We start from the raw sequence: 25,251 nt of genomic DNA, 5'->3' as shown, positions 1-25,251 counted from the left end.
TAAAAAGTTATAGATGTGTGTAGATATTTTCGCATATGGTATCAGCCTGAGAATATTACAGCTTTAACATTTAGTCAGATTAAACAGTGTTTTAATTCAGCTGCCTAGTATGTCTTTCAGAACAATTTGATTCAGCCTATGATTATCTAAAGGTTTTTTAATGTCCTGTGGCAAGTTAGTTTCACCATATCTTTTCATACATATATATTCCCTGGAGGTACATAAGAAGAAAAAATATCACCTGTTTAGTTTCTGACAGTTTCTATCTTACACTTCCATCAGTTAAGAAAATACTGAATTCTGATGAATTAATCTGTAAGAGTTTTGGGGAACTTACAGATCTGAAATATTTTTCAGTTAATAGCAATGTAAGCCACAACACAATGGAGAAATGCAGAAAAGCACTCAACTTCATATTCTGTCACTTTAATGAATACATATTCATAAATTCCTCTTCAGAAATTACCCATTTGGAAGCAATCTTTTGGAATTATGAGTAAAAATGACACTTGAGCAATTTATTAAATAGTTTAGTGAGGCTATCGTTGTCAAAGCTCTTTGTTAACTGATTATTTTATTCTGACTAGGCTAAAATCTAATCTCTCCATTAGCGTTCAACAAGAAAGATGAGAAGTACTAGGTAGCTGTAAACAAATAATTAAAATGCATAGATGCCTTACATGGTAGACTAAATGGATGCAATTATCACAGGATCATACAAACATGAGACATTCAAAATTGCCACCTGTCCATTTGCTCCAGAAAAATAAATGGGTGCTTTGTAAGTGGAAAAATGTGGTCTGTCCTACAGTGGATATTTCTAACAACATCTGGGATTCAGTTTTAAGGCCTTTCGGATGACGGTAGCCTTGTTAAATTAACAAATTTTCTTATGGAAAAATAATGTAATTTCATATTCCATAAGTAATTTTAGTGTATACAGATTTATTTGGTAATTAACTATATAATATCTGTTATCCACAGAAACTAACAAATGCTAATAAAAATAACAAAAAAAAAAAAAATACTAAAAAAATAAAACAAAAAGAAAAAAACACACCCCACAACAAAATGTTTTATGTAAAAATCACTGAAGGTGTAAATCCAATAGAATACTATCTACATCGTAGATGTAGAACAGTCCCATAGAAAATTCCTACAGGAAAGCATAGTTCTTGCAGTTGGCAAAGGATAAGTTTTGGAAGGGAGAGAGAGATTTTTGTGTGTTTGTTTCTGGAGCATATTCTCTGTATTGCCTGGGCATCTGCATTTTCCTGAAAGTAAGTTTTTTTGATTGTGACACTTTTCAGGCTTCTGCTGGACATACTTTATTACAGACTTTATCTGTAGCCTGCAGATCTAATATTAGTTCTGTTGTAGAAAGAAGGAAATACCAGGAGGAATGCACTGAAACACAGTAGTTATTGCTCTAGGTTCTCTGCGGCTGACTCAATTATACCTGAGTATGACTTTCAAGTAAAATTCCTACAAAGTTTGAAAAGGCAGGGATTGAATATGAATAGAGTCTAAAGATTCAAATTTTACAACATTAGAATTGTTGCCATTCACAGAATCACAGAATTGCCAGTGTTGGAAGGGACCTCTAGGATCATGAATCTCCAACCCCTCTGCCACAGGCAGGGCCATCAAACTCCACATTTTATACTAGACAGGCTGCCCAGGGCCCCATCCAATCTGGCCTTGAACACCTCCAAGGACAGGGGATCCACAACCTCTCTGGGCAGCCTTTTCCAGCACCTCACCACTCTCTCTGTAAATAATTTTCCCCTGACATCCAACCGAAATCTTCCCTCCCTCAACTTAAAGCCATTTCCTCTTGTCCTGCAGTTATCAACCCTCTCAAAGAGTTGATTCCCCTCCTGTTTGTAGGCTCCCTCTAGGTATTGAAAGGCTGCAATGAGGTCACCTTGTAGCCTTCTTTTCTCCAGGCTGAACAAACCCATCTCCCTCACCCTGACTTCATGCGGGAGGCGCTCCAGTCCCCTGATCATCTTTGTGGCCCTCCTCTGGACTCTCTCCAACAACTTCCTGTCTTGTACTGAAACTGTGATTAGTAACAAATATTATTATGACGTCAAATTCTAGTCTGATCATCATGTTCACAATGAAAAATACAGCAAAATTGCAGCACAGTTCATGCTGTTCCCAGCTGAGAACACATACAATAGCTTTGTCCTGTCCCAGCTAACATTTATTCAACTGGCCTACTGCAACTGGAAATGGTTTTTCCCAGTTTTGTGGAGAAGAATGAAACTGAAAAGGGCCATAATTAAGTCAAGCAATCATTATTAGTAATGCATGATCACTAGATCTCTTTAAAGAAAAAAGAAAAACAAAAAATAAATTGTTTCTACTTCATGTTCTTAAAAATACTTCCTAATAGTATCTTAAGGCTCAATGAATTATGAATTTCGAAATGGCTTTTGGAAAAAGTAAAAAAGTTTTCTCACTGCATATTGAATTTAACTTTGCTTGAGCTATTACTAGCTACTCACATGAAAGAGAACTAGTTTTTCGTATTTCAGAAACAAAAGAGAGCTGGAAATTGGAGAAACACATACTTTCACTAAAAACTGTTTTAAAACTTCAAGCAAAACATTTTCTATTCACTACAAACATGGAAGAGCTGCTTAGGAATATAGAAAGGACTGCAATAATATCAGAACTATTTATCAATATGTTCAATCTGATTTTTAGTCTTTGAACTTAGATTAGCAATAAAAATGAAAACAGGCACTGAGATAAAGGCTTAAGAGATTGATTATATCTCTTCTTCATTTTCAAATACAAAGTATTTCTGATTCAGTATCAAAATACTTTACTTTGACCAAAAGTCAAAATGCCAACAGCAAAAGTTGCTGGTTTTCTTTGAAGGAATTACTTAAGAGCAGATCTGTCTGAACAAACATAATATATAATGCACTTGCAACGTAGCATACTTTCAGCCAAGTTTTGCTGCAATAATGTAATTTTTAAGTCATGCTCTCCTCGAAGAAATACAGATATTTTTGTTCACTCTTCAAAAAACATAACAGCACACCAAAACTGAAAAACCAGTAACAAAAATACAATCAAACAAAAACTTTATCTAAGTACCATACCGAAAATAAAATTATTATGTAAAGAGAAACTATACCTGTTTTATCTATTAACTCTTTAATTAATAGCTGACAGAAAAGACCCAAGTCTTATTGTAGTTCACTACAACTTATCCGTCTAAGTTTAACTGCTTTATATTATTAATGAATTACTATGCTCTGCTAAAAAACAAGTTCTTATTTACATGTTCTTGATGGCAGAGTGGCTTTAAATTTGAGAATGAAGCACGAAAAGTTCATGCAAAAGAACAGTATTGTTTTCTGTAAATGACGAAGTCATAACATTAGACAATGCAGCAAAAATATTTTCACCTGACCACAAACTATATTTTCTTGATGTTCTTCAAAATAAGAACAAACAAACGAAAAAAAAAAAATAGTGGTTAAACAATTGTACTGATCTTTCTGACCTGAAAAAAAAAAAAGATATATAAATTTTAATAAAATGAATGGAAGTCTTAAAAAATGCAAATAAATAAACATTACAATGGATTTTCTCAGATCAGTGGGTGAAAATGCAAGCAGTATTACTGTAAGCATCAAGCAAGTAAGTCATATGTTGATTTTATGAAGCATCCTCAATCAAAGTAAAGAATGCCACTAACAATTTAACTAAACATATTTGCTTTTATGCCATCATTCAGTATAATGTAAGACTGCAAGACATAGAGAATTCATATTTGGATTTCCCCTAGCAATATTTTAGATTTATAGGCTCTAACTTTTACTGCATTTATGGAGTCAAAGATAATATATGAGAAATATATGCTTAATTTACACAAAATAACTAGTTATCATATAAAATATATCTTATCACATTGCACTTTATGATTAATTATGTGCACCAATTATTTCATGTGCATTTTTATGGCATTTTAAAACGAAGTGTCAAAATTACATACAATAAATGAAAGTTGAATATTATTTCTTTTTGTGTTTTTTAATAATGACAGCAAAGTAAACAGGTAGAGAGATGCTTTTAAAGTTATCTATGCACAAAGCTTTTTTGAGATTCTGACATTAGAATAGTGAAATTAATTATAGTAGATAAAACTACTTGAATATCAGCAGTTATTTAGCACATTTTAAAGAAACTAACAAAAAAAACCCGACTAAAATTGGAAGATATATGTATCTTATTATGAACATTTTGATTTTCTCTTGGTTTTTCTTTTCATGTAGGTGTCTAAATGAAAAAAGCATTAGCAAAAGCATTTTGTTCATGATTTTTTGAAACCTGTGAAATCTGTTTTTCACGACTAAAAGTCTACCTGCTTACCACTCTGTCAGTATTTATAAATTATTTTAATCAACAACAGTTTTCAGTCTCATCACATGCCATTTAACCTAGTTGAACTGCTAGACATACGTTTGCGAATTAGGAATTATTAACAGGGAATCAGGGAAAAACTTACCTAATTGTCACTTACTACAATCAAATATTTATTCAGGTGCATATTCTGAACCAACTTAGATGACAGTTGCAGCTTTTGTTTCATAATGGTCATTATGCCAGTAACATTCATAAAGGCCCAAATTTAAGGCCATATTTTTCACCATTGCTTCAAATACTAACTCAGTATAAGGGTTTACCCTATATGCCTTCACCTCATTATTTTTTCTTCTAATTAGCTGTTGCTCTTATTGTTTTTGATGTAAAAGACACTCAGAAGGACCTAAGGCAACGTCTACAGAAGTTGACGGGAACAATTTTCACAACATTTGGTGGACACTCAACAGACCCACAGTCATCAGTGTAACCTCCCAAATCTATAAAATGAACTGCGGATTTTAAACAGACAGTGTAAACAGGTTAATGAAATGAATAGAACATGAAACAAAGCAACATTATACAGCACTAGCTAAGAGTACATTTATTATGAGACTAAAATGCTCAGAATTGGTACAAATGTTACTTTTAATGGAGCATTCTGAACATTAACATGAGAAGTTTCTGATGCTTATTGTTTTCCATGTAAACAAATGATCTTTTTTTTCCCTACTACTACTACACTCTCAACTAGGAAAAAAATAGATAAAATTTCTATTAAAGAAAAAGATGTGTTTCTGACTAGTATAGCGTTTCTTACAAAGCTGCAAAAAATGAAAAGTTGAAAGCTACAACAAAATGGAAAATATTGCCCATACACTATAAGGAAATGATAAATAGTTGCTTTAAACATGAAGCATTTCCTTAGATACATTTGTAATAATTATAACTTTTCTACAGTGCATTCATTTTTTTTCCATGATGAATTCCAGAGGTTACTTATATATTTCTTAAAGAAATCTTTTAATTCTTTTAAAACTGTTAGTTTCATTTTCTTTCTTTCTTTCCTTCTTTTTTTATATTCTGAAAAAGGTTATATAGAAAATTATTATTTATCTTCTCCATATAATTCTCTCTTCCTCACATTTTCAACATGTCTTGTCATATGATCACATACTCTAATCTGAAATATTATACTACTTGGATTTCTAATTTTTGGAGAAAGTAAAACTTGCATTATTTCAGCTGAACCTTTGAATTGCGATAACTGAGCCTTTTAGTTGTAATAAAAATGCAGTCATGTGAACTACGTTACCGACTCTTGTCATATGGAAACCAAAAATAATATTATAAATTAGAAGAGTATCACGCTTCAGGAAAACATTCTTATATTTTAAAGAGGAAATAAGAAAAATACTAATCAATACGTTTCACTTCATTTTGTTTACAGAGTAGTTGTGTTTGTAAATGTCTAAGAACTATTACTGTCATGTACTTCTCTGGGATTTGTAGTTCCTCAAATGAATCAAGGATGGTGGACTGAGTCCCCTGAAACAAAATTGCCAAAATACTAATCAAGATGATATGTATTCAAAGATTATGTTTATCAAGTCTTCCTACTTCTTGTAATCTCAATATCTAATGTAGAAGACAGGAGCTAAACAGGCTTTATACTAATCTGTCATTTACTTGTTTAATAAAAACACATTCCAATCACTGTACCTGTAAGATTCCTTTAAAGTGAAAATATATCTTGCATATGTCTATATCTCCAAATGTGCGTTATAAGAAAATGTTATAAGCAAGTGTTTATCTTGGTTTAATACAACTGTGCAACACCTCATTAACCCTTGCAAAGTAGTTTACACTGTTTATTGTTGTCACAGATCAAAAAGACTAGCATGCTTGCAATACTAAGGGACTCATATGCACTTCTGATATAAAGATTGTGTTTGCATGGGCAAAAGAAAAAAAAAAAAAAAACAGCAAAACAATTGAGATTCTATATCTATGGATTACACAATAAAAAAATAATATCCAACAATGATACTCCCATTCTCCCAATCTATTTTAACTGAGCTAACTAGTATTTCTCTTTACAAAAATAAAAAGCACTATAAAAAGGGTACATGAGAAAATCAAATGCTTCTCTTTTAAAAAGAGAACCACTTAATTGGCTTCCTCAATACATTCAAAAGTTTGCAGGAAGAAGTAGATCATTGTAAACTACCTCCTAATAGCACAAAATGAAGTATAAAATCATATTTTGTAATGTAATAATATGCTAAAATCCTTTAAAAAAATGGAGTGAGTTCATTATAAGGCTGTACAAAAAACCCTGGCATTTCATTTCAACATTGCTACAGCTTTATTGACAGCAGATGCAGATGCTTAGTTTAACACTAAGCATCACAGCAAGTTATTTAGTTTATACTGTGTAATAATTCATTGTTGCCCTTGACTGTACACTAAATGTCACCCATCACAATGACAAGAATATATAAATACATATGATTACACACTAGTGTCTCTACCTAATAGGATATGTTAATACTGGCTCATTGAATGTGATTTTCACATACAGAATAAACAAATTAAAAATTTCCAAGAGGGACATAGGGTTTCTTTTTATATTTAAAATTGTGCAAATAGAACATCCTCTGAATAAAACAAGTGGTTTATACAATACTGTAACATGAGATCATATTTTTTGGTGTATTTTTTCCACTTACATGGCACTCAGACACTAAAAAGTCATGTCATCACAAACTAAGACCTATATGTGGATTTGTTCAAAAATAAAAACAACCAAATCCTTTTCTTTTCATGGCATGCATTTTAAGGATGTTGACAAAATCTTCAGAAATCAAATGGAATTCTACTCCAAATAAATTGCCTCCTGAGCAATTACAAGAGTATGTGAGTAACTCTCTGCAAATAAATATGGTTAAAAAAATATTTAATTTTGGAACTGTTACTATCGTCATCAATTCAAATAGAGCAAGCACATGCTTAAAATTTAAGACAGCTTGGTAAAGCTGAGAGATCTTGCTCTGAGATTTTCCATCTGGTGTAAAATAATTTAATAGATGCACTAACTTAAAGAAAATGGTCATAGTTGGATTTATAAGGCGCACAAGGTTGCTTTCTTGCAAGTCTGTAACTCCTACTAGCTTGCTGAAGGAATTTAATAGCTTTCAAATTTGGAGCTGACCAAAAACTTTATAAAAATTCACCTGAAACTAAACTAGTTCTCTGTAAAGGAATTAAAAATTCATTACTTGTGAATGTTTATGTTACAGAGAAAAAAAAATAGTTCTATATTTGTAGTACTTTACTAACATTTCATATAAAAATTATAAAAAAAATAAAATTCTGTGAACTTCTGTGGTTTCATCTATGTAGATAAACTAAGGGAAGGACTCAATTTTCAGCAGTGGTAGGCAATCATTCATACAGTTTAGTCATTAGCACATTCCTGTTCCCAGTTTTGGCCTGTGCTAACTTCACTCAGATAAAATCCAGATGCAGTTCAGAGGAAAGTGTCAGTATGCTCTATGGGTAGAATCGCTGAGGTGATGGAGCATTCAGTCATATGAAACACAAGGCCTGCCATGTCACTTGTCCTCTGGGATAGAAAGTAGTAAGCCCTGGACCCTAGCCTTTGGGAAGTATATACAGAGTCATTGAGAATTGTGATGCTACTATCAGAACCAGTGGGAGATCATTTCACAGTGATTTCTATAGAAACATGATAGGACAGTCCTGTCCTGTCTTATTTAAGTTGATACTTGATTTTAAAAAATGCTTCATCATCTTCTATTTTTCTGTTGGAGTCTTCAACAGTACCTATAATTACAAATTCTTCACCTACTTCTTATGGGACACACAGACTTTAGGAAGGATCATGGTTGAAGGAACTCAAATGCATTACTCATATCAAGTTTCCAAGCAACATCACTGGAACCAAAAGAGTCTACTTGAGTACTTTGTGCTCTACTGGAGTGCAGGGATTCTGTATTGCAGCTCCACATCCTGACTGTAGAGAAGCAGTTGAGACACTATGGAGGTTTCAATAGTCTAGAATCCTTTCTCCTACTCTCAACCAAAAAGCCAAAGCCCGAACTAGCTATAAAACAATTAGCTATATACTGACAAGATACCAGTCCTTCTTTTGTTGATAGCACCTACAGTGAGGATCTCCCACCCTCACCAATCACATCTCTCACAGCCCTGTTGATTTGCTGGAATTGACACCTTAGCCCTTACAGTTTGATAAAACCTTATCAAGGTACTGAGAATACCAGATTGTGGCTCAGTTCAGGATTCCTTGCAGACCATATTTTCAAGAAATAATGCCTTAAGGACAAAATCTATACCTGTCTTTCAAAAACTTCTTCAACATTCACTTGCTTTGTAAAGTAAACAGTAAACTGAATTCTGGTCCTGCACACATAGCTTATGAACTATTACTGCCGAACATGACAACTTTAAAAATTTGCTAATCCTATTTTTTAATTTGTCTCTCAATTTTTTTTAGTACTTATCATTCTGTTTAACTGTTTAAATTATTTATTTACGCCACCTGTACCGTGAACTCTACAAAGGAAGCAGTTGATATTTATTATGTAAAAAGAAGACAAAGTCTGTTTGGCAGTACAAAATTGTCTAGGTTACAAGAAACCCCAGTTAATTTTTCAGTACTACCCAGAAATTTCCACCTGCACAATAATTTACATTCATGTAAAGGTAGAGGTGTAAGACCATTCTCCTTCTTGTTTATTCTATTTTATTTTATTTTTGTTGTTTGTTTTTCACAGGTACAAAAGGCTGTACAGAATAAAAGGATGGTGAGGAAGGTGTTATGAACACAGACAATCCCCACTGACATTTTAATTGGAGGCAGAATTAGGCTTCTTACGGTAGAACTGAGAGCTACAAGGAGTCTTTGGTATCCATCTACCTAGCAATTTTATCTAATTAGTTACATTTGAAGCAAGGTGAAAATTCCTTTCATTCCAGTAAATGAAGGGCACGCTGACCAGGATTTTGACATGATTAACTACTCACTCTGCTCTAATATGCCTATTTTGAGTAAGGGAAGAGCAAGAGAGACCAAATAAAAAGAGAAGTGTGTGGAGGATAAATATGACTAATTAAAATCCTTTTTCAGATATTTTTCCAACTTGACTTTATATTTGCCCTGGTCCATGCTTGCAGCGAAGCAATGCAATGCACAGAATTCTGCCAGCTGCTTCCATTTTTCTTCTGGGCAGGGCTCACTGGTTACATTGTGTTAGCCATACAAACATAATTTTCTAAGCAGTGGAATTCTTCCAAAGGGGCATCTTCTGGATTCACATCACACTATAATGTTTCCAAATTTCGTTCCAAAATATCTACTAAGAATATGATGTAAATAGTGTAGTACCTGTTATTTGCAAACTTTCTTACATCACTGTTGATGGCACTATGGAATTTAAACACTCTCTGTTTCAAAAACTAAGTAAGTACATATCAAATGAACATCCCATTCTGTAATACTAAAGCTGTTTCTCATGGAAAGGACAAGAACGTCTCTAATGACCTAGGTGCACACAAAACATGGCACAGAGAAGGGAAAACAATTGTACATCCTTTTGATATCTACAGTTTCACTGCTAACTCCATGACTAGTCTTCCACTCAGCACTCCTGCTTGATACAGTTAAGGAAGGAAACTGGAATGGAAGGAGGTAGTGGTTCTGAGTAGCTCACTATTTTTTAACTGATTTTTTATAAATTACCTTAAATAGATGAAGTAACATTGCCTTCATGGTTCTTATGGTTAGAGATTAACTCCTGTAAATCCTTAGTCAAATCTTAGCTAACTGGTGAGTGTACGGGCTAGACAATTCTAATGGCCACGCAAAACAAAATAAAAACAAGTATCATGAAAGTGAATACTTGCTAGAGGTTTAAACAGACCTATTTAATAAAAGTAGCTATCATATTTCTCTCTGAAGTTCTGAAAAGCTGATTCATAGGAAAAAATGTAATATTTTAAAGATTTGTTATAAATATTATGAAAATCAACTATTCTCATTAACTGATGAATTGGCTTTTTTTTTTTAATTATGATAGAAGAAAATTTCCGTGTGGTATAATTTTTTCCCTGTAAGTATGATACATTTGTTGCTAAAGACATAACTCCTGAAAATAGTCTATTAGAACAGGAAAGAAAAAGAAGCTCACCTTGGTTCTTATTCCTGAAAATGCACAATTAACTTTATCCCAAAGCAATCTCATCACCATTAGAATTAACAGAATTAACATGAAGTGACTTGCATGTATATAACAGAAACTTTTGAGGATGCACTACTGGTTTATTTTCTCCAGCAAAAACAATTACCATACTTCTTTTCTCAAACTTAATTCCAGTCAGGTCTTGGTGGTTAAATGACTGCTACTGTAACGACTTACAAACTGAAGGCCTGAATAAGCTGAATAAACTTTTGGCTAACAACTAAATATGAAGTACAAGCAGGTGATAAATAATTCTCATGTTTCTGCCTATAGACCTTTTAGACAACAAGCTTACTTAATTCCAGGCATTGAATCATAGAATCATAGAATCACAAGGTTGGAAACGACCTGTAAGATCATCTAGTCCAACCGTCTTCTCATCACCATTGCCACCACTAGCACTAAACCATATCATGCAGCACGTCATCTAGACGCCTCTTGAACACTGCCAGGGTCCACCACCTCTCTGGGCAGGCCATTCCAGTGCCTGACCACTCTCTGAGAGAAAAAGTTCTTCCTTATGTCTAATCTAAACCTCCTCTGATACAACTTGCGGCCATTACCCCATGTCCTGCTCGTTGCCTGGGAGAAGAGGCCAAATCCCTCTTCACCACAACCTCCCTTAAGGAGGTTGTAGAGTGCAGTGAAGTCTCCCCTGAGCCTCCTCTTCTCCAGACTGAACAATCCCAGCTCCCTCAGCCGCTCCTCATAAGACTTGTGCTCCAGACCCCTCACCAGTTTTGTTGCCCTTCTGTGGTCATGCTCCAGGACCTCAACATCTTTCCTGCAGTGAGGAGCCCAAAATCATAGAATCATAGAATCATAGAATCACCAAGGTTGGAAAAGACCTAAAAGATCACCCAGTCCAACCGTTCACCTATTCCCAATAGGTCCTACTAAACCATGTCCCTCAACACAACACAGAGAACACAGTATTCAAGGTGCGGCCTCACCAGTACTGAGTAGAGGGGGATGATCACCTCCCTGCTCCTGCTGGCCACTCTATTTCTAATGCAGGCCATGATGCCGTTGGCCCTCTTGTCTACCTGGGCACACTGTCGGCTCATGTTCAGCCAAGCATCAACCAACACCCCCAGGTCCTTCTCTTCTTCACACTCATCCAGCCACTCATCCCCAAGCCTATAACGCTGCATGGGGTTGTTGTGGCCAAAGTGCAGGACCCAACACTTGGCCTTGTTGAAACTCATCCCATTCACCTCAGCTCAGTGATCCAGCTTATGAAGATCCATCCAAAGGGCCTCCCTACCCTCGGGCAGATCAACACCACCACCCAACTTGGTGTCATCTGCATATCATTTACAGTCAGTAAATATTCCCTAAATATTTCCCCCTTTTTTAACATAAGTTTCTGTTTAAACATCATCCAAGTCTAATATTTTCCTACAGGAAAAAAGGAAAAACCTCACATAAAACATTTGAAAAGCATAAGGTAAGGTTCCAGACAGTTACCTTTGGTTTTGTTTGCTTTTTCTTTCAAGTTAGCTCTATTTGCGTACTTTCAGAATAGAGTAGATAATGATGATTCAGAGTCAGAGAAATTAGGGGAATCTTGTTTTAGAGTGGCTTAGCGGGTGGAAGCATAACTTAAATATTTCCAGTTCTGGAACTGGAAACAGATTTTTTAAAAACATGCATATTCTAACATATAATTAATACCTCTTCAAATAATTGAATAGTTTGACTATTCAGTTACAAATATTTAAAGTAGTCTAGGATTGCAACTGTATTATTAATATTATCCAATAATAGAAGGACTGTTTTACAGAAAGAATAGTAAGATTTTCAAAATCTTTTCAATACCCAGGTTTTCCCATTCCTCAATTAATGCTTAAACCAGAGAACTCAAAGGAGAACTTTGAAATACTCTCCTACTAGTCTACATCCAAAGATCTTTAGATATTCCTCAAAGTTAATAACCACCATATTATATCAGCTTAATTTCCAACACTTTATGTCTCCCTCTGTATTTAGATTATATAAAAAGCTCAACTGATGGTCAAATCCGTTTACTGACTCACCTACTGGATTTTATCCAGTAATCTTTAAATTCAGCCAGTATGATAATGGAAAAGGAGTCAATCAGTTTATTTACACACTTTCAAATTACTGCTTGAATCACATTATTAACTGTATCTTTTGGCTTTCATACTTTCTTTGATCCTTATTGACTTTATTCCTGTTCCACTTGTTCTTGTGTTTTTTTTAATTCAGGTTATAGGACTACATTGTTTTGCAAATTGCATAAGAAAACAATTACTATGCATTATGGCAAGAATAACAATTTCCTTCTCCACAATAATACTGTATGACAGAGTAAATACAAGCAAAACAAAACAAATAAGCAAAAAAATTCCATGAAACCACCAACAACAAAAACAAAACAAATCAATTCTTATTACAAACATAAGAGACTCTGACCTTTCTTAAAAGCATAATTTTAGCTTGAAAACACTTGGACTCATCTATAGTGGAACCATTCTCTTTAGGCATATTTAACAATATTCCATTCAAGAATTTGCTGACTAAACACAGAAAACACCTACTCAAGATCTCTCTATCTCTCTATAGAGACTACCTCTATACAGTTTTCACTTCACACAGGAGACTGAAATATTCTTTTCTTGTGCTGTACGTGTTGGTAATTACAAAGGGCATTTAAAATTAAGTCAAACCGTTGCATATGCTACTTTGAAAACTAAATGAAGATATTCCTCAGATTGTTTTGTACCTTTCTCAGTGAGGAGTATGAGATTACTTGCTAATGAATGGCAGCAGAAAACTTAGAGACTAACAAAATATTGTCTACATGAGACACGTAACATTATTTTGTGTGCTGCTATAGAGCTCTTCACAAAGTAGTCTTCAAATACTGACTCATCTACCCACAGATTGTTTACCCAACGTATTCAAAGAAAAGAAAAGAAATAGCTGTTTTGATTGTAGTTAAGCTCAATCACATACAGAAAGACACAACATTTTTATAAGAAATGTCAATTTTGACTGCTGAGATATTTCCAAAACAATCTCCATTGTATGTTTACATTTTTACTTGTTCAGTGTGCAAATAGTAACAGGAAACTGGACATGTAAACTCAAATATGAGTATATGTACTAGGATTCATGTGTGTGGAAAGAAATTATACATGTAGAATAACACTTTCCAGCATCTCCCAGCGTGTTCTAGAGATGAAGTGGATGTGAATGCAACTACTGAACAGTCACGGTCTGTATGAAACAATGACTTAGACCAACAGTGAATGGTAATCAGGCAGATGTCAAGCTCTGAACTGAATGAAGCAGAACGAATCAAACAGAACAATTCTGGTCAGTCAAAACTCAACACAGAAGCAGTCTTGGAAGAAAATATTATTTCAAAGCCTTTCAGCAAAGAATATTTAGATGATTTATTGGTTAAAAGATTCTCCGTTAAATCCCTTGAAAGAGCTCCTTGAATTGTTTACTAGAGATCTTTCTAGTGCAGCGTACACTTAAGATTCTAATGGATATATATGAACCTGAAAAGAGGCAGTGAAATACTCTGTACGAACATGTAAATGTGAAAGTGAAAACACGAGAAACCATGGTAGAAAATGAAGTTCAATGTGGCTTTTGATACAAATTTCCACGAGCACCTCTCAGACTGTATTAAAGTTTGTGTTATAATTTTCCATCAAAATTGAGGAAATATAGGTTTATAAATGTGTAACACTTGCATGTAACAAGGTTAAAAAGTAAAGTCAGGATGAATATGGACAGAATGAGTCATCCATCATATTCCTGTTCTTGAACAAAGATGCTTAAGAATGAAAAAAAGATTTCTTGATTTGATATTATGAGAGATACATTTCTTGTATGAGATGAATGGTGTGATTCTGTTTATCCATTCAAAACATCTGGGTTCTTTGATAATTAGTGATGTATTGAAGAACTTCAGGATGGCTTTCAGAAAAATGAGGGAAAGTTAACAGAAAATACGGAAAGGGAGTTTCTAGGTCATCTTTAACTTTATACAGTGTTAATACTGTGTAGTACTGTACTCTCAATCAAGATAGATAGATAGGTAGATGGATGGAACAAAGTACTAGAAACACATGTGTATCACAGTTTATTATGTTAGAAATCACCAGACATACTTTTTTGCCTCCTATCCCACTCATATAAGTAACTGTGGAAGACAAAGATCAGATAGATTTCCACAAAACAAAAAAATTAAATAAATAAAAGAAAATGGATTTCTTGACAGAGGAATTCAGAAACAATGAGATATGTTGAAATAATCACCTTCAAATTAAATATGGAGATTTAGCTAATAAGAGATAACTACACCCTCTCGTAGACTGCTAAAACAGGTTAGTTATGACTTCCTCGGCTATTTTTAGTTAAAACAGTCACATAATTTCTGTCACAATGCTGACAGCAGCTTATCCTTACTTTTGATGCATAGTAAGTAGTGTCTAGTATGTCAGACTGATCTATCAGTAGTATAGCAAGGCTTTGAAGTATTGTTTTGCTTTATTTCTCTTCTAAAATCTAGAGAGGTTATTGATGTTAAGGAGGGAAATACAAGTTTTATTCTCTAACTAAACCTGTAACAATATTCTAATAGAGGCCATTATGTAGACTGTGAGAACTCTTGATAATTGTCTCTTCTTGAACAAATTAAGGAGACTGAGAGTATTCAAACTTGATTCAAGAGAATCCTAAGGAGTTAGGAAGTGGAGTCCATACTGAGTGGTGTATGTACATATTAACTATTCAATAAACTGGCAGTGAACCCAGATAAATCTCTTGCAGTAGAGGTTAAAGGGATTGCATTTTCTTTCTCAGACGCAAAGCATGTTGCTACACGTCTTTCTTTCAATGATATTTCATCATTCACAACATTTAAATCCTATACCATCAATTTCAATCTGTGTCATAACTTCCCAAAATAATTATATAAAACAAGTTAGACGTAACCATAAGCATTATAATTTCAACACATTTTGCATTTTGATACAAAATAAAAGGTATGTGCTGACCACAAAAAAATTAACATTAATACTATTACAGTTTATGTATGTTTATGGTGACACTGATGGCACACATCACACTGAGCTTTACTTGATCAGTTTAAAGTTGTCATCCACATACTGTGAAAAGTCATATGCAGAAATAACTGACCATATTTGGAATGTCATATGCAAGTCTTGCTTACATTTTCTAAGCGAAAAACGTGTACTTAATAATTTCCTCATGAGTGCAAAAAATTAAGATGCAACTGAGATGTCCTCTTTACTTTAAGGTCAATTCTATTTAAATTACAGAAATCTGAACTTAAAATTTTCATAGTCTGAAGTAGAGGAGGAGAAATTTAGTTTTCAGAAAATTTCAGAAAACAAGAAGTGTTTTAGAACCTCAAGAAATAATATTAGGATTTGTTTTTGTTTTTGTTTTTGCATAACTACACAAACATGTTAGTTAATAAGAAGCTTTAAAACCCTCAAGAAAAAAAAAAAGAAAGAAAGAAAGAAATGAAAAATAAGAAAAAAATTTCTCATGCAGTTTCTACCTGTTTCACTTGACAAAAAATTAGTGTTCTGGAGGCTGGCAAACTTGCTCTCTGCTCAAAATAAAGGTGCTCTTTAGCATTAACAAGGATGTGCTTTTCAACTGGAGAAATTGTGTGAAAAAAGCAGACTATACCAAATATTTGGGAAGCATTAAAATAAGGGCCATAAACTGCAGTTTAGCTTAACAAAATTAAAATATTTAAAATGATTCTATGGAACAGTTTTGAGGAATGTGTACTTTTTTTGCATGCATTTATGTTTGCCTACACATAATTTTATAGACTAGTTGACGATATCCCCATTACAATTGAGGCAAAACTGAATTCTGTAAGATAGTAAAAGAAACAAATTTCAGGGTTGCCATCTGGATTTTTGAAGTTGTCACTTGGATGATGTATCCATTCCTGAAAACACTTCATAACATACGATGTAGATCTTTAGAGAGGCCTCAGGAGATAAAATTCTCATAGGAATAATGGTTGTAAAGAATAAAGGGCAAATATGCTGAGTTCCTCCTTGAATAAATATCGACATAGTAATCTAGTAACCAGAGTTCCATAGTAAAAAGGAGTTCCCTCTCATTCTACCATTAATTTCTTTCTACCAAGATAGTTTTAAAAGAATACTTTGAAAATTAATCCGACCAGCTCAAGGACAGAAATCAGCTAGCCAAAAAATATGAAATAAAAATGAAGACTGATGAGATGTAAAAGGTTATGTACGCACTCTAGAGAGACATAATGCTCAGGCATCTGCTCAAGTCTGAAGAAGCATGGAATTCCTATGCTTCTGCACAAAGAAAATATTAAGATAAATGTGTGGAGATATTTTTAAAGCTCTTGTCATTTATTATTATGTTTTACTTCAACAAACAAGAGAAAAATTTGGTGATGAAGTAATGTTCACTGTGCTTTTATCACTGCTTAAAAGAAAATGAAAAAATATTTTATAATAAATGCTTTGACAGCTGAAACTAACAGAAAGTAGAATAGCATAATTATCCTGAAAGGAGGAAAAAGCAGGAAGTCCACCAGGCTGAACGTGAGACTGATAAGTGAATCAAGACCTTTAAAATGATAACTCATGATTCCATATTAGCAATTAAGGCTGTGAACACAGTGTAAGAATATTTACACAATAGATTCACTTCAGAGAGCTTGGTACATAAAATCTCATTTAGTGGAGCATTTTATCCAGGGTAGTTTATTTGTTTCATAGCTAATCCATAAAGGTGAAACATAATGTGTCTCTCTTCCAGGAATTAAGACAGGTCACGTAAGAGTAAACTTCACTGTGACACACAGACATGATCACAGCAAAAAGACCTGACAAAACAGAGGAATATTTAGATGTTCAGGGAATAATTGGAAAATCAGGTAGAAAATGATTGGCTACAAATATTTAGCCAGAATGTCCTTCAGTCAGGGTTTTCAGAAAAGATTCAAAAGACATAGATGTGTAAAATCATAAATAATTGACTCCAAAAATCAGGGTACAACATATGCCAACTGAAGATTATTTGTTTGACTTTAGAAGTCATTGTTTGGAAGACCAAATAATTAAATCAAATATATATAGCTTTTTTAAAATATATGAAACTTGTTTTCTTCATCATATCTATGCAGAATGGGCAGTACCATCAGTTACCAATACATCAGACTTTGCGAAGGCCAGCAATAGGAAACAACTGTGTAGTATATACTGGCTAATAGAAAAAAAGAAAAAAAAAAAAGAAAAAGAAAAAGAAAAAAGAAAAAAAAGCATATAGTATATATATGTCTATGAAGCTGTCATCTACTTTTGATGAAATAAGCTCATTTCTTGTGAAATGGAACAACTCATTGCACCATCAGACAAATACGAATAGGAAATACTAATCAACATTTTTCATTATACAGAGCAGAAGATGTTGTGCACTTGACAGATGTCCAAAAAGGACTTAGTGTGCTTCACCCCAGCCCTAGTTTTCCTTCTAATCATACACTAACTGTGAATTTAATTGGGATCTCGAATCAAAGAAATGAAAAGCAAATGTAGAGGCAAAAAAAAAGATATTGGAATAGAAATTCAACAAGAAGTCAGATGATGCAAGGCACTGCTACAAGTGACACAAAGACATTGCTATCTAGCATCAGAAACAGATCTGTTAATGTTGCCACAAGAAGGATAATGCCACTTGACTTTTGTAATTCCCAGAAAAGTAATGAACGTAGTGCCAGGGAGACCAGGTTTATCAGTCACCAGACTGTATCACAAACAGAAGAACTTTTAGAGACTAACCAGCATAATTACTTACACTCAGTAATCACAACACAAAATGAAGTTTTCATATATGTGGAGCAATCATAGTCATAATGCCTAATTGGGAATGACAATTAAACACCATATACTACATAGTTAATCCCATTCAGAATGCAAGATCCATAATTTCCACATAGATGACTGAGAGAAGCCTCCTAGCTAACAAACATATCTCTCTCCTTGCTCTTTGTCTCAACGAATATGTAACAATTTCAGCTTTTTACATTCAGTTCTCAAAGTGAAAGGAAAAAGCAATGCTCTTCCAGATAAAGGAAAAGACTAATATAGAGGTATATTACTTTTTTTTTTTCTTTTACACCTACACTTACTTGATGAAAGCCTTTCAGCAATTCTCTCTCAAATATTCTTGAACCTCTTAATAATTTCCATCTTTCCCTAAATAGACTCATACCACTAACTATTAGATGATCTCCAAGTACCAAAACAGAATTGTGCTCTCTACTTTCAATGTACCAAGCTCTTACATTCTGGAACTGTTTGAAAGATATAATAAAATAATAAAACCATGGTGTGCTCACAAAACATTTGACATAAAAAAGAGGGATGTAAGTCTAACAGTAAGTGTTCTATACTGAATACTCTGATGAAATGTAATTACAGAACATCATGCCACAAAAGACATACTAAATGTCCAAACATAGATAAAACTTATTAAGAAATACACAATAATTATTATGAAACACTGGTAGTTAAACACTCATTATGACAGGATTGTTATGAAGTAAAAATGTTCTTAATAAGACCATCTAGATGAAATCTATTAATTTAGTTGCATATAGTCCAACAGTTCCACAAAATCAGGACTGAAAGTACATCAATGTGTAACACTAAAATTATAGTCTATACTGAAAATACATACACAGAACTAAGCTGCAAAATCCACTTCAATATCACACTTCAGGTAACATTGTCTCTCTTCACATGACAGACACATTTTGAAAATCGAATCACCGACAGGTTCTTTAACTTTTGAATTCTTCTTTTTCTGTCTTTATTATTCAATATTATTCAACAAGAGATTAAGTTCTTAACTCATTTTTTTTTCCCCCTATTTTAACTATGGTAAACTATGGTATTAGAAAATGCTATTCCATCTTAGAAGTTGCTCTTCACTACAAAAAAAAAAAATAAAAAAAAAATAAAAAAATAAAATAAAAAAAAATCCTGTAAGAGGTCTTACAAAATCCAAAATTCAAAATCTTTTATTTCTAAATATGTGCTATGACTATTTGAACATGCAGCATAAGTATTGAAAATCTGAGGGCTGATATAAAAAAGGTTTTTATACAATTTTATACAAAAATAGACTCCTCTGCTCAGTATAAAATCTATTTGGTAAGGCTTTACAATAAAAACAATGATTCCAAGTATGCAAGGATTCTATATTGCTGGTCACAAAAACAGATATGACTGAATGCCTTAATTAAAAAAGGTTTAAAAGAAGTGCATCCTTCTTACAGAATGTAACAAGATTTTTTTTTTAGCATGAGCAAGAACTTAGCCATAAAACTTACTGAGAGCTGCATGACAAAAACACTGTGCATCATGCTGAAAATGTTCTGTAGTGATAACAGTAGGGTTAAAACTTTTGGACATACTCATCAATATTTTGCACGAGATGTTTCCCGGCACAATATTTGTGATTTATGGTCAACAGTAAATTCTCTGCTTTCAGATGTATGTGTATTACAGAAACACCTCAGAAATGAGTTTACAGTTTGGTTATACAGTCCAGTAATATATATTGTTCTTTCAAAGGACTTTCAATGTATACCTGGCTCATCAAAGCAGACTTCTAAGGAAAGTACAGAAAGCTAATCATTACAGAATGTGTTTCAGTGTTATCTATGTTGCTGCAATATCTCATGCACTTCATATACAAGTGATCTTGCTAAATTACTGATAAAATGACTCCTAGAAATATTACATCTTTTACTACAGAAACAATACAACCTATCTGGAATGAAGCATACAGCATCAAGGAAAGATGGAGAACCATTACATCAACCACAACAGAGAGAGGAAAATATGAAGGGAAATATTGTGTATCAAACAATGAAATCTTGAGGTTGAAGTAAAATTACGCTACTTGCAACATTTGCTCCTAAAAATCATTGGAACAGAAAAAAAAAAAAAAAAAAAAAAAAGAAGCAGAAAAAAAAAATGAAGAAAAAAGAAATATCTTATTAAAGGTAAGTTTGGGATAAAAGCCAGCATAGTTTATATTTATGTGAGTAAAAAAATATTTAAAAGTGACTTCTGGGAGGAATCTGCAAAAAAATATTACTTTCACACCCCTAGGAACTGGTGATTGATTGTTTTTTTTTCTGTCACAGCAAGACTCAAAGTTATGACGTACAAGTTTACATTTCTGTGAGCATCTTAAGTCAGTTTCAAAGAAAATGTAAATATAATGAGAATTTATGACAATGAGAGATATCTTCCTGCTTATATATATTGAAGAAAACAGATAAAAAGTAGTTAAAAGGCAAGAAAGTCCAGTATTGCTTTTTAAAAATAACTTTATAATTTAGCAATTGTATTGAGGTCCTTAACTCTGGAAACTTGCTTCCTAACATATTCCAATCTAGGACTCTAAATCATATGTAATGTTTATCTAGCTTACAGTTAAAAACTAATTCTGCTACCCTACTTCTAAGATACTAATCTATACCAATTAATTTATTTGGTTTTTTAACGTGTGGTGGCCTAATTTGGACATCAAGGATTGACATGGGCAGCTAAGTACTGAATTTGAGATTAAACAAGACAGCAACAAACAAAATTATACTAACAAAATAAAATGTGTTGGTCCCTTTCTTTCTAAACACAGCACAAATGAGAAAAGACATTACATAAACTTGCTAATGTCTTTGAATTTGTAAATAAAAGATACAACCTAACTAGCACCCTCAAGATTCGGTGGCATAACAAACTGGACACTTAGAATGGCAGTGCAAAAAATTAATAGTGAGAACCCTCATCATTAATTATTTTTCTGTACATCACAAACTTAAAATATAAGAGTATGAAAGTAAGAAAGTTTTGTGACTTTTGACAATTATTAGTAAGAAAAAGATTATAACAATTGCCAAAAAAATCACAAAAGTTGACATGTTACCTGGCTATGACAAAGAGCACACAACTGACACCCAAGTAAGCCAGCAGAATATACATCCAGATATCAGGGGAGAGAGGATTCAGGAAGGAGAAGACGCCCGGGTTTGTACCATTGGGCTTGCGGTACAAAATACTTATTCCAAGAGTCATAAACGGCTTGGAAAAGTCGATGACTTTCTCACGAACATAGGTAATTGCCAACGGTGCAACTGCAAGATCAGCTTTCTGTTGACAGAAATACAAAAAGAGAAACAGGATACAAGTCAGAAGAAACAGGTTGAAGTAGAAATTCAGATTGCAGAAAGTTCATCAAAGAAGATGTTTGTTCTTGCACTAGTAAGGCTGAAATTTTAAACACTACTATACCTATTACTAGGAATGCAGATTTATTCTACATCTTTTTCAACTTCTCAAAATGTACGTATCAAGATTTGTCTTTATCACTTTTTTGCTGTGCTCTTTTGAAACTGATGTAATTGAGACAGAGTTGTGAATATGCTTGTGCGAATGGAGAACAAGGAAGATTTGTTTCGTTCATTTTAATGTAAAAATAACAGTACAAATGAAGATTATTTTAAAGTGAGAAGCTCTACAACTGAAAAGTTTTTACATGTATGTAGTGTAAATTCGTCATTAGTACTTTTTTTTTGTTCACCTGATATTGTATATGCTATTTAACACTCTCAATTCCACATATTAGGGTATTTAAATGTTGCCTTTTGTTATTGCCTAGTTCAGTGCCCTAATGAGCACCTATCACATCATTATATCTACTCTAGTAATGCACTACTGTATGAAAATGTGGAACTGTTGGCTCTATTCATTTAATTTAGTCAGGTTTCAGTGGTCAAAAACACCACATGCACTTCATTTTCATTGGTATTCAGAACTTGCAGGTACAAAGCAGACTTGCAAGGCTTCATTTCACAGCAGCTAAATTTTTATGGCTTGCATATTACTGATGATATTCCAGATGACGCAGAAAGAAAACAGGGAAGTGCAAACATAAAACTAATTTTGATTAAAAGTTATAGAGCAACACAAAGAAGTTTGAGAAACACAAATAAAATTATTAGACTGACAGAAAAGTATCAGAGTCTGAAGCCAAGTCACCAGAGATTGTCAGAAGATATAGGTACCCAAAGAAAGAAAATACTGCTATTTGCAGTTCTGAATTTCAGTCATAGAACGTGAACTGAGCCTTTACAAATAATAAATACTTTCTTTTAGGAAATGCTGCTGGAAATTCAACCCGTGACTATCAAAGCTGTATCAAAGCTGTGTAAATGTAAGTTGTTGCAAGTCTCCAGTGGAAAAAAAGCTCTAAGGAAACTGCAGACACCAAAAGAAATACAGCATTAGAATAAACAATGTATTTTTTATAAGACGGAACAAAACAATCAGATAATCCAATCTAGGAGGCATAGATCCAAAATACAGATCCCTGCTATCTTAGAATTATCTTCAGAATTCAGAATGATCAATGTAGGCAGCAATAGCGACAGATGTGGGAGGGGGGAGACCTTTCTACCAGATTATATGTCCAGATATTTGTCTCTGATTATAATCCTTTTTTTTTAATATGCTCAGTCATCCTACCATCATTTCACACAGTTCTATATTGTCTTAACAATTCCACAATCTGAGAAAAATTGCGAGGAACCACGTAACATTGCTTTTGCCTGGCACTATAGTACACTCTATGGTATGAAGAAAATATTTGTATATATCAGTTATCTGGTTAAACTCTAACTCCTTAAATTAATTGTAAATATTAGCTAAGAGTAATTCCTAAGTTTTGGTTAAGGTACAGTATGAACACAGCGTATGACAAGCTGTTTTCAGATAATGACGGAGTAATTTATGTTGGAACAGACATTTGGAGTTCACCTAATCCAACTTCCCGTTCAGAGCAAGACCAATTTAGAAGCTCAAACAACTGACATAATTTTCTGATACTGCAGAAAACACCATGTAAGAGTGATTCCCTGAAAATTATACTTACTGAAATTGGTACAAATAAAAAGCATTAGATGGGGGCAATATATTCAATGTCAAAAGGAGCATAAGGAAATGGAAATAATGCTTTCTTTCAAATTATCTACATAATTGTGATATCTATGAAGACAGAATTCATAATTTCAGATAAAATACAAACAAAATGTAAAAAAAAACCCAGAAGAAAACGCATTCATCCTTATACTAATCCACACACAGCAACTTAAGTTCAAAGAATGATCTGTAAATTCAATATAAAAATCATTTTCATTATGGCAACTATCTATGTCAGTCTGACTTCTGCATAGAACTTGTAACTTCACAGTTCTAATAACACCACTTCCACTGTCCAAATGGATAACAATGTTGTATGCTTTCTAAAGTCAAACAGATGGTAAAAACATGCTAACATGTAGATTTATTTTGCAAAATATGTGTATTGCTTCATATCTAGTATTAGCATTTTTTGGATTTAGTTTACTAGTGACTGTAAATGGCATATCTCTTCCTGACTCATGACAAAACTGAAGCTACATAAACATTACCCAAAATGCAAAATACAGTGAGAATGACTGACATAAAAAGTATAAAGTTGCAAAATTTAATCATTTTGCTTATTAGACATACTTTACCTCCAAAATACTCAATTATCTTGGCATATATTTCAATCATAAGTGAATGTAAGAGAAATAAGAAGTATAGTTTCTAGAAGAGCATTATGAGGATCTCCTACAGTCTTTTACAATAGAGATATACAAATAAGAGAATTATATGAGTTAATTTCTCAGGTAGAATTGGGGATGAATGATGTGGCCCTCGTTTGGATTCACTTCAACAGTTCCAAATCTTTCTTGTACTTCAGAACCCAGTCCCCCAGGTGAAATCTAATGAGGGAAGAGCAAAGGGATCACCTCCCTCATTCTGTTGTGCTCATACTTCTTTTAATGCAGCCAACGATTTGGTTGGCTTTCTGGGCTGCAAGTATGTCTTGCTAGGTCACGCAGAACTCTTGATCCGTCACCCAGTTTGTACTGATGTGTGGAATTGCCCTAGACAAGATGCAGGATTTACACTTGGCCTTGCTGAACATCACAAAGTTTTCCATGGGCCCACCTCTTAAGCCTGTCAAAATCTGTCTGGATGGCATCCTTTTCCTCCAGAGTACCAATTGCACCTCTTAACTTGGTATCATCTGCAGACTTTTTGAGGGTGTGTTCAATTCCAATGTCTAGGTTGAGGATACTAGTATAAACTTATTAACAATCAGCTTTAATAAGAATGAAGTGATGGGTTTTCTCACACCACACTATGCAGATCCTGTCTGAAGGAATAAAGAGCTCCTGACAAATCTTACATACAAGAAAGAAGAATACCATATATGAAAGCAGGGACAAGTGTATCAGGAGTAATATAGCAACACTAAACATACAGGCAGGACTAGAATAGTCAAAGCACATCTGGAGTTAAATGTGGTGAGAAATGTCTGGAGCAAGAAGTGGCCTGTAAGTACATAATCAGCCACAGGAACACAAAAGAAGATATAGAACTGGTGCCAAATGAGGGAG

The 25,251-nt window shown here is 33.6% G+C and overlaps 1 protein-coding gene across 1 annotated transcript in view; it reads right to left on the bottom strand.

Moving 5' to 3' along the window:
* The window catches only part of GRIK2 (glutamate ionotropic receptor kainate type subunit 2), a 346,262-nt gene that overhangs the window by 107,675 nt on the left and 213,336 nt on the right, over window positions 1-25,251 (bottom strand). The window contains exon 11 of the mRNA XM_042881979.1: window positions 21,690-21,913. Within this exon, the coding sequence (XP_042737913.1) occupies window positions 21,690-21,913 (224 nt within the window). The remainder of the gene's footprint in view (window positions 1-21,689; window positions 21,914-25,251) is intronic.

The sequence above is a fragment of the Lagopus leucura genome, unplaced genomic scaffold (genome assembly GCF_019238085.1).
Source record: "Lagopus leucura isolate 7727_CA_CO unplaced genomic scaffold, USGS_WTPT01 Super-Scaffold_73, whole genome shotgun sequence".
Taxonomy (NCBI): domain Eukaryota; kingdom Metazoa; phylum Chordata; class Aves; order Galliformes; family Phasianidae; genus Lagopus; species Lagopus leucura.
Note: the sequence above shows the minus strand (reverse complement) of the source record. Positions and strands in the feature narration are given on the sequence as shown.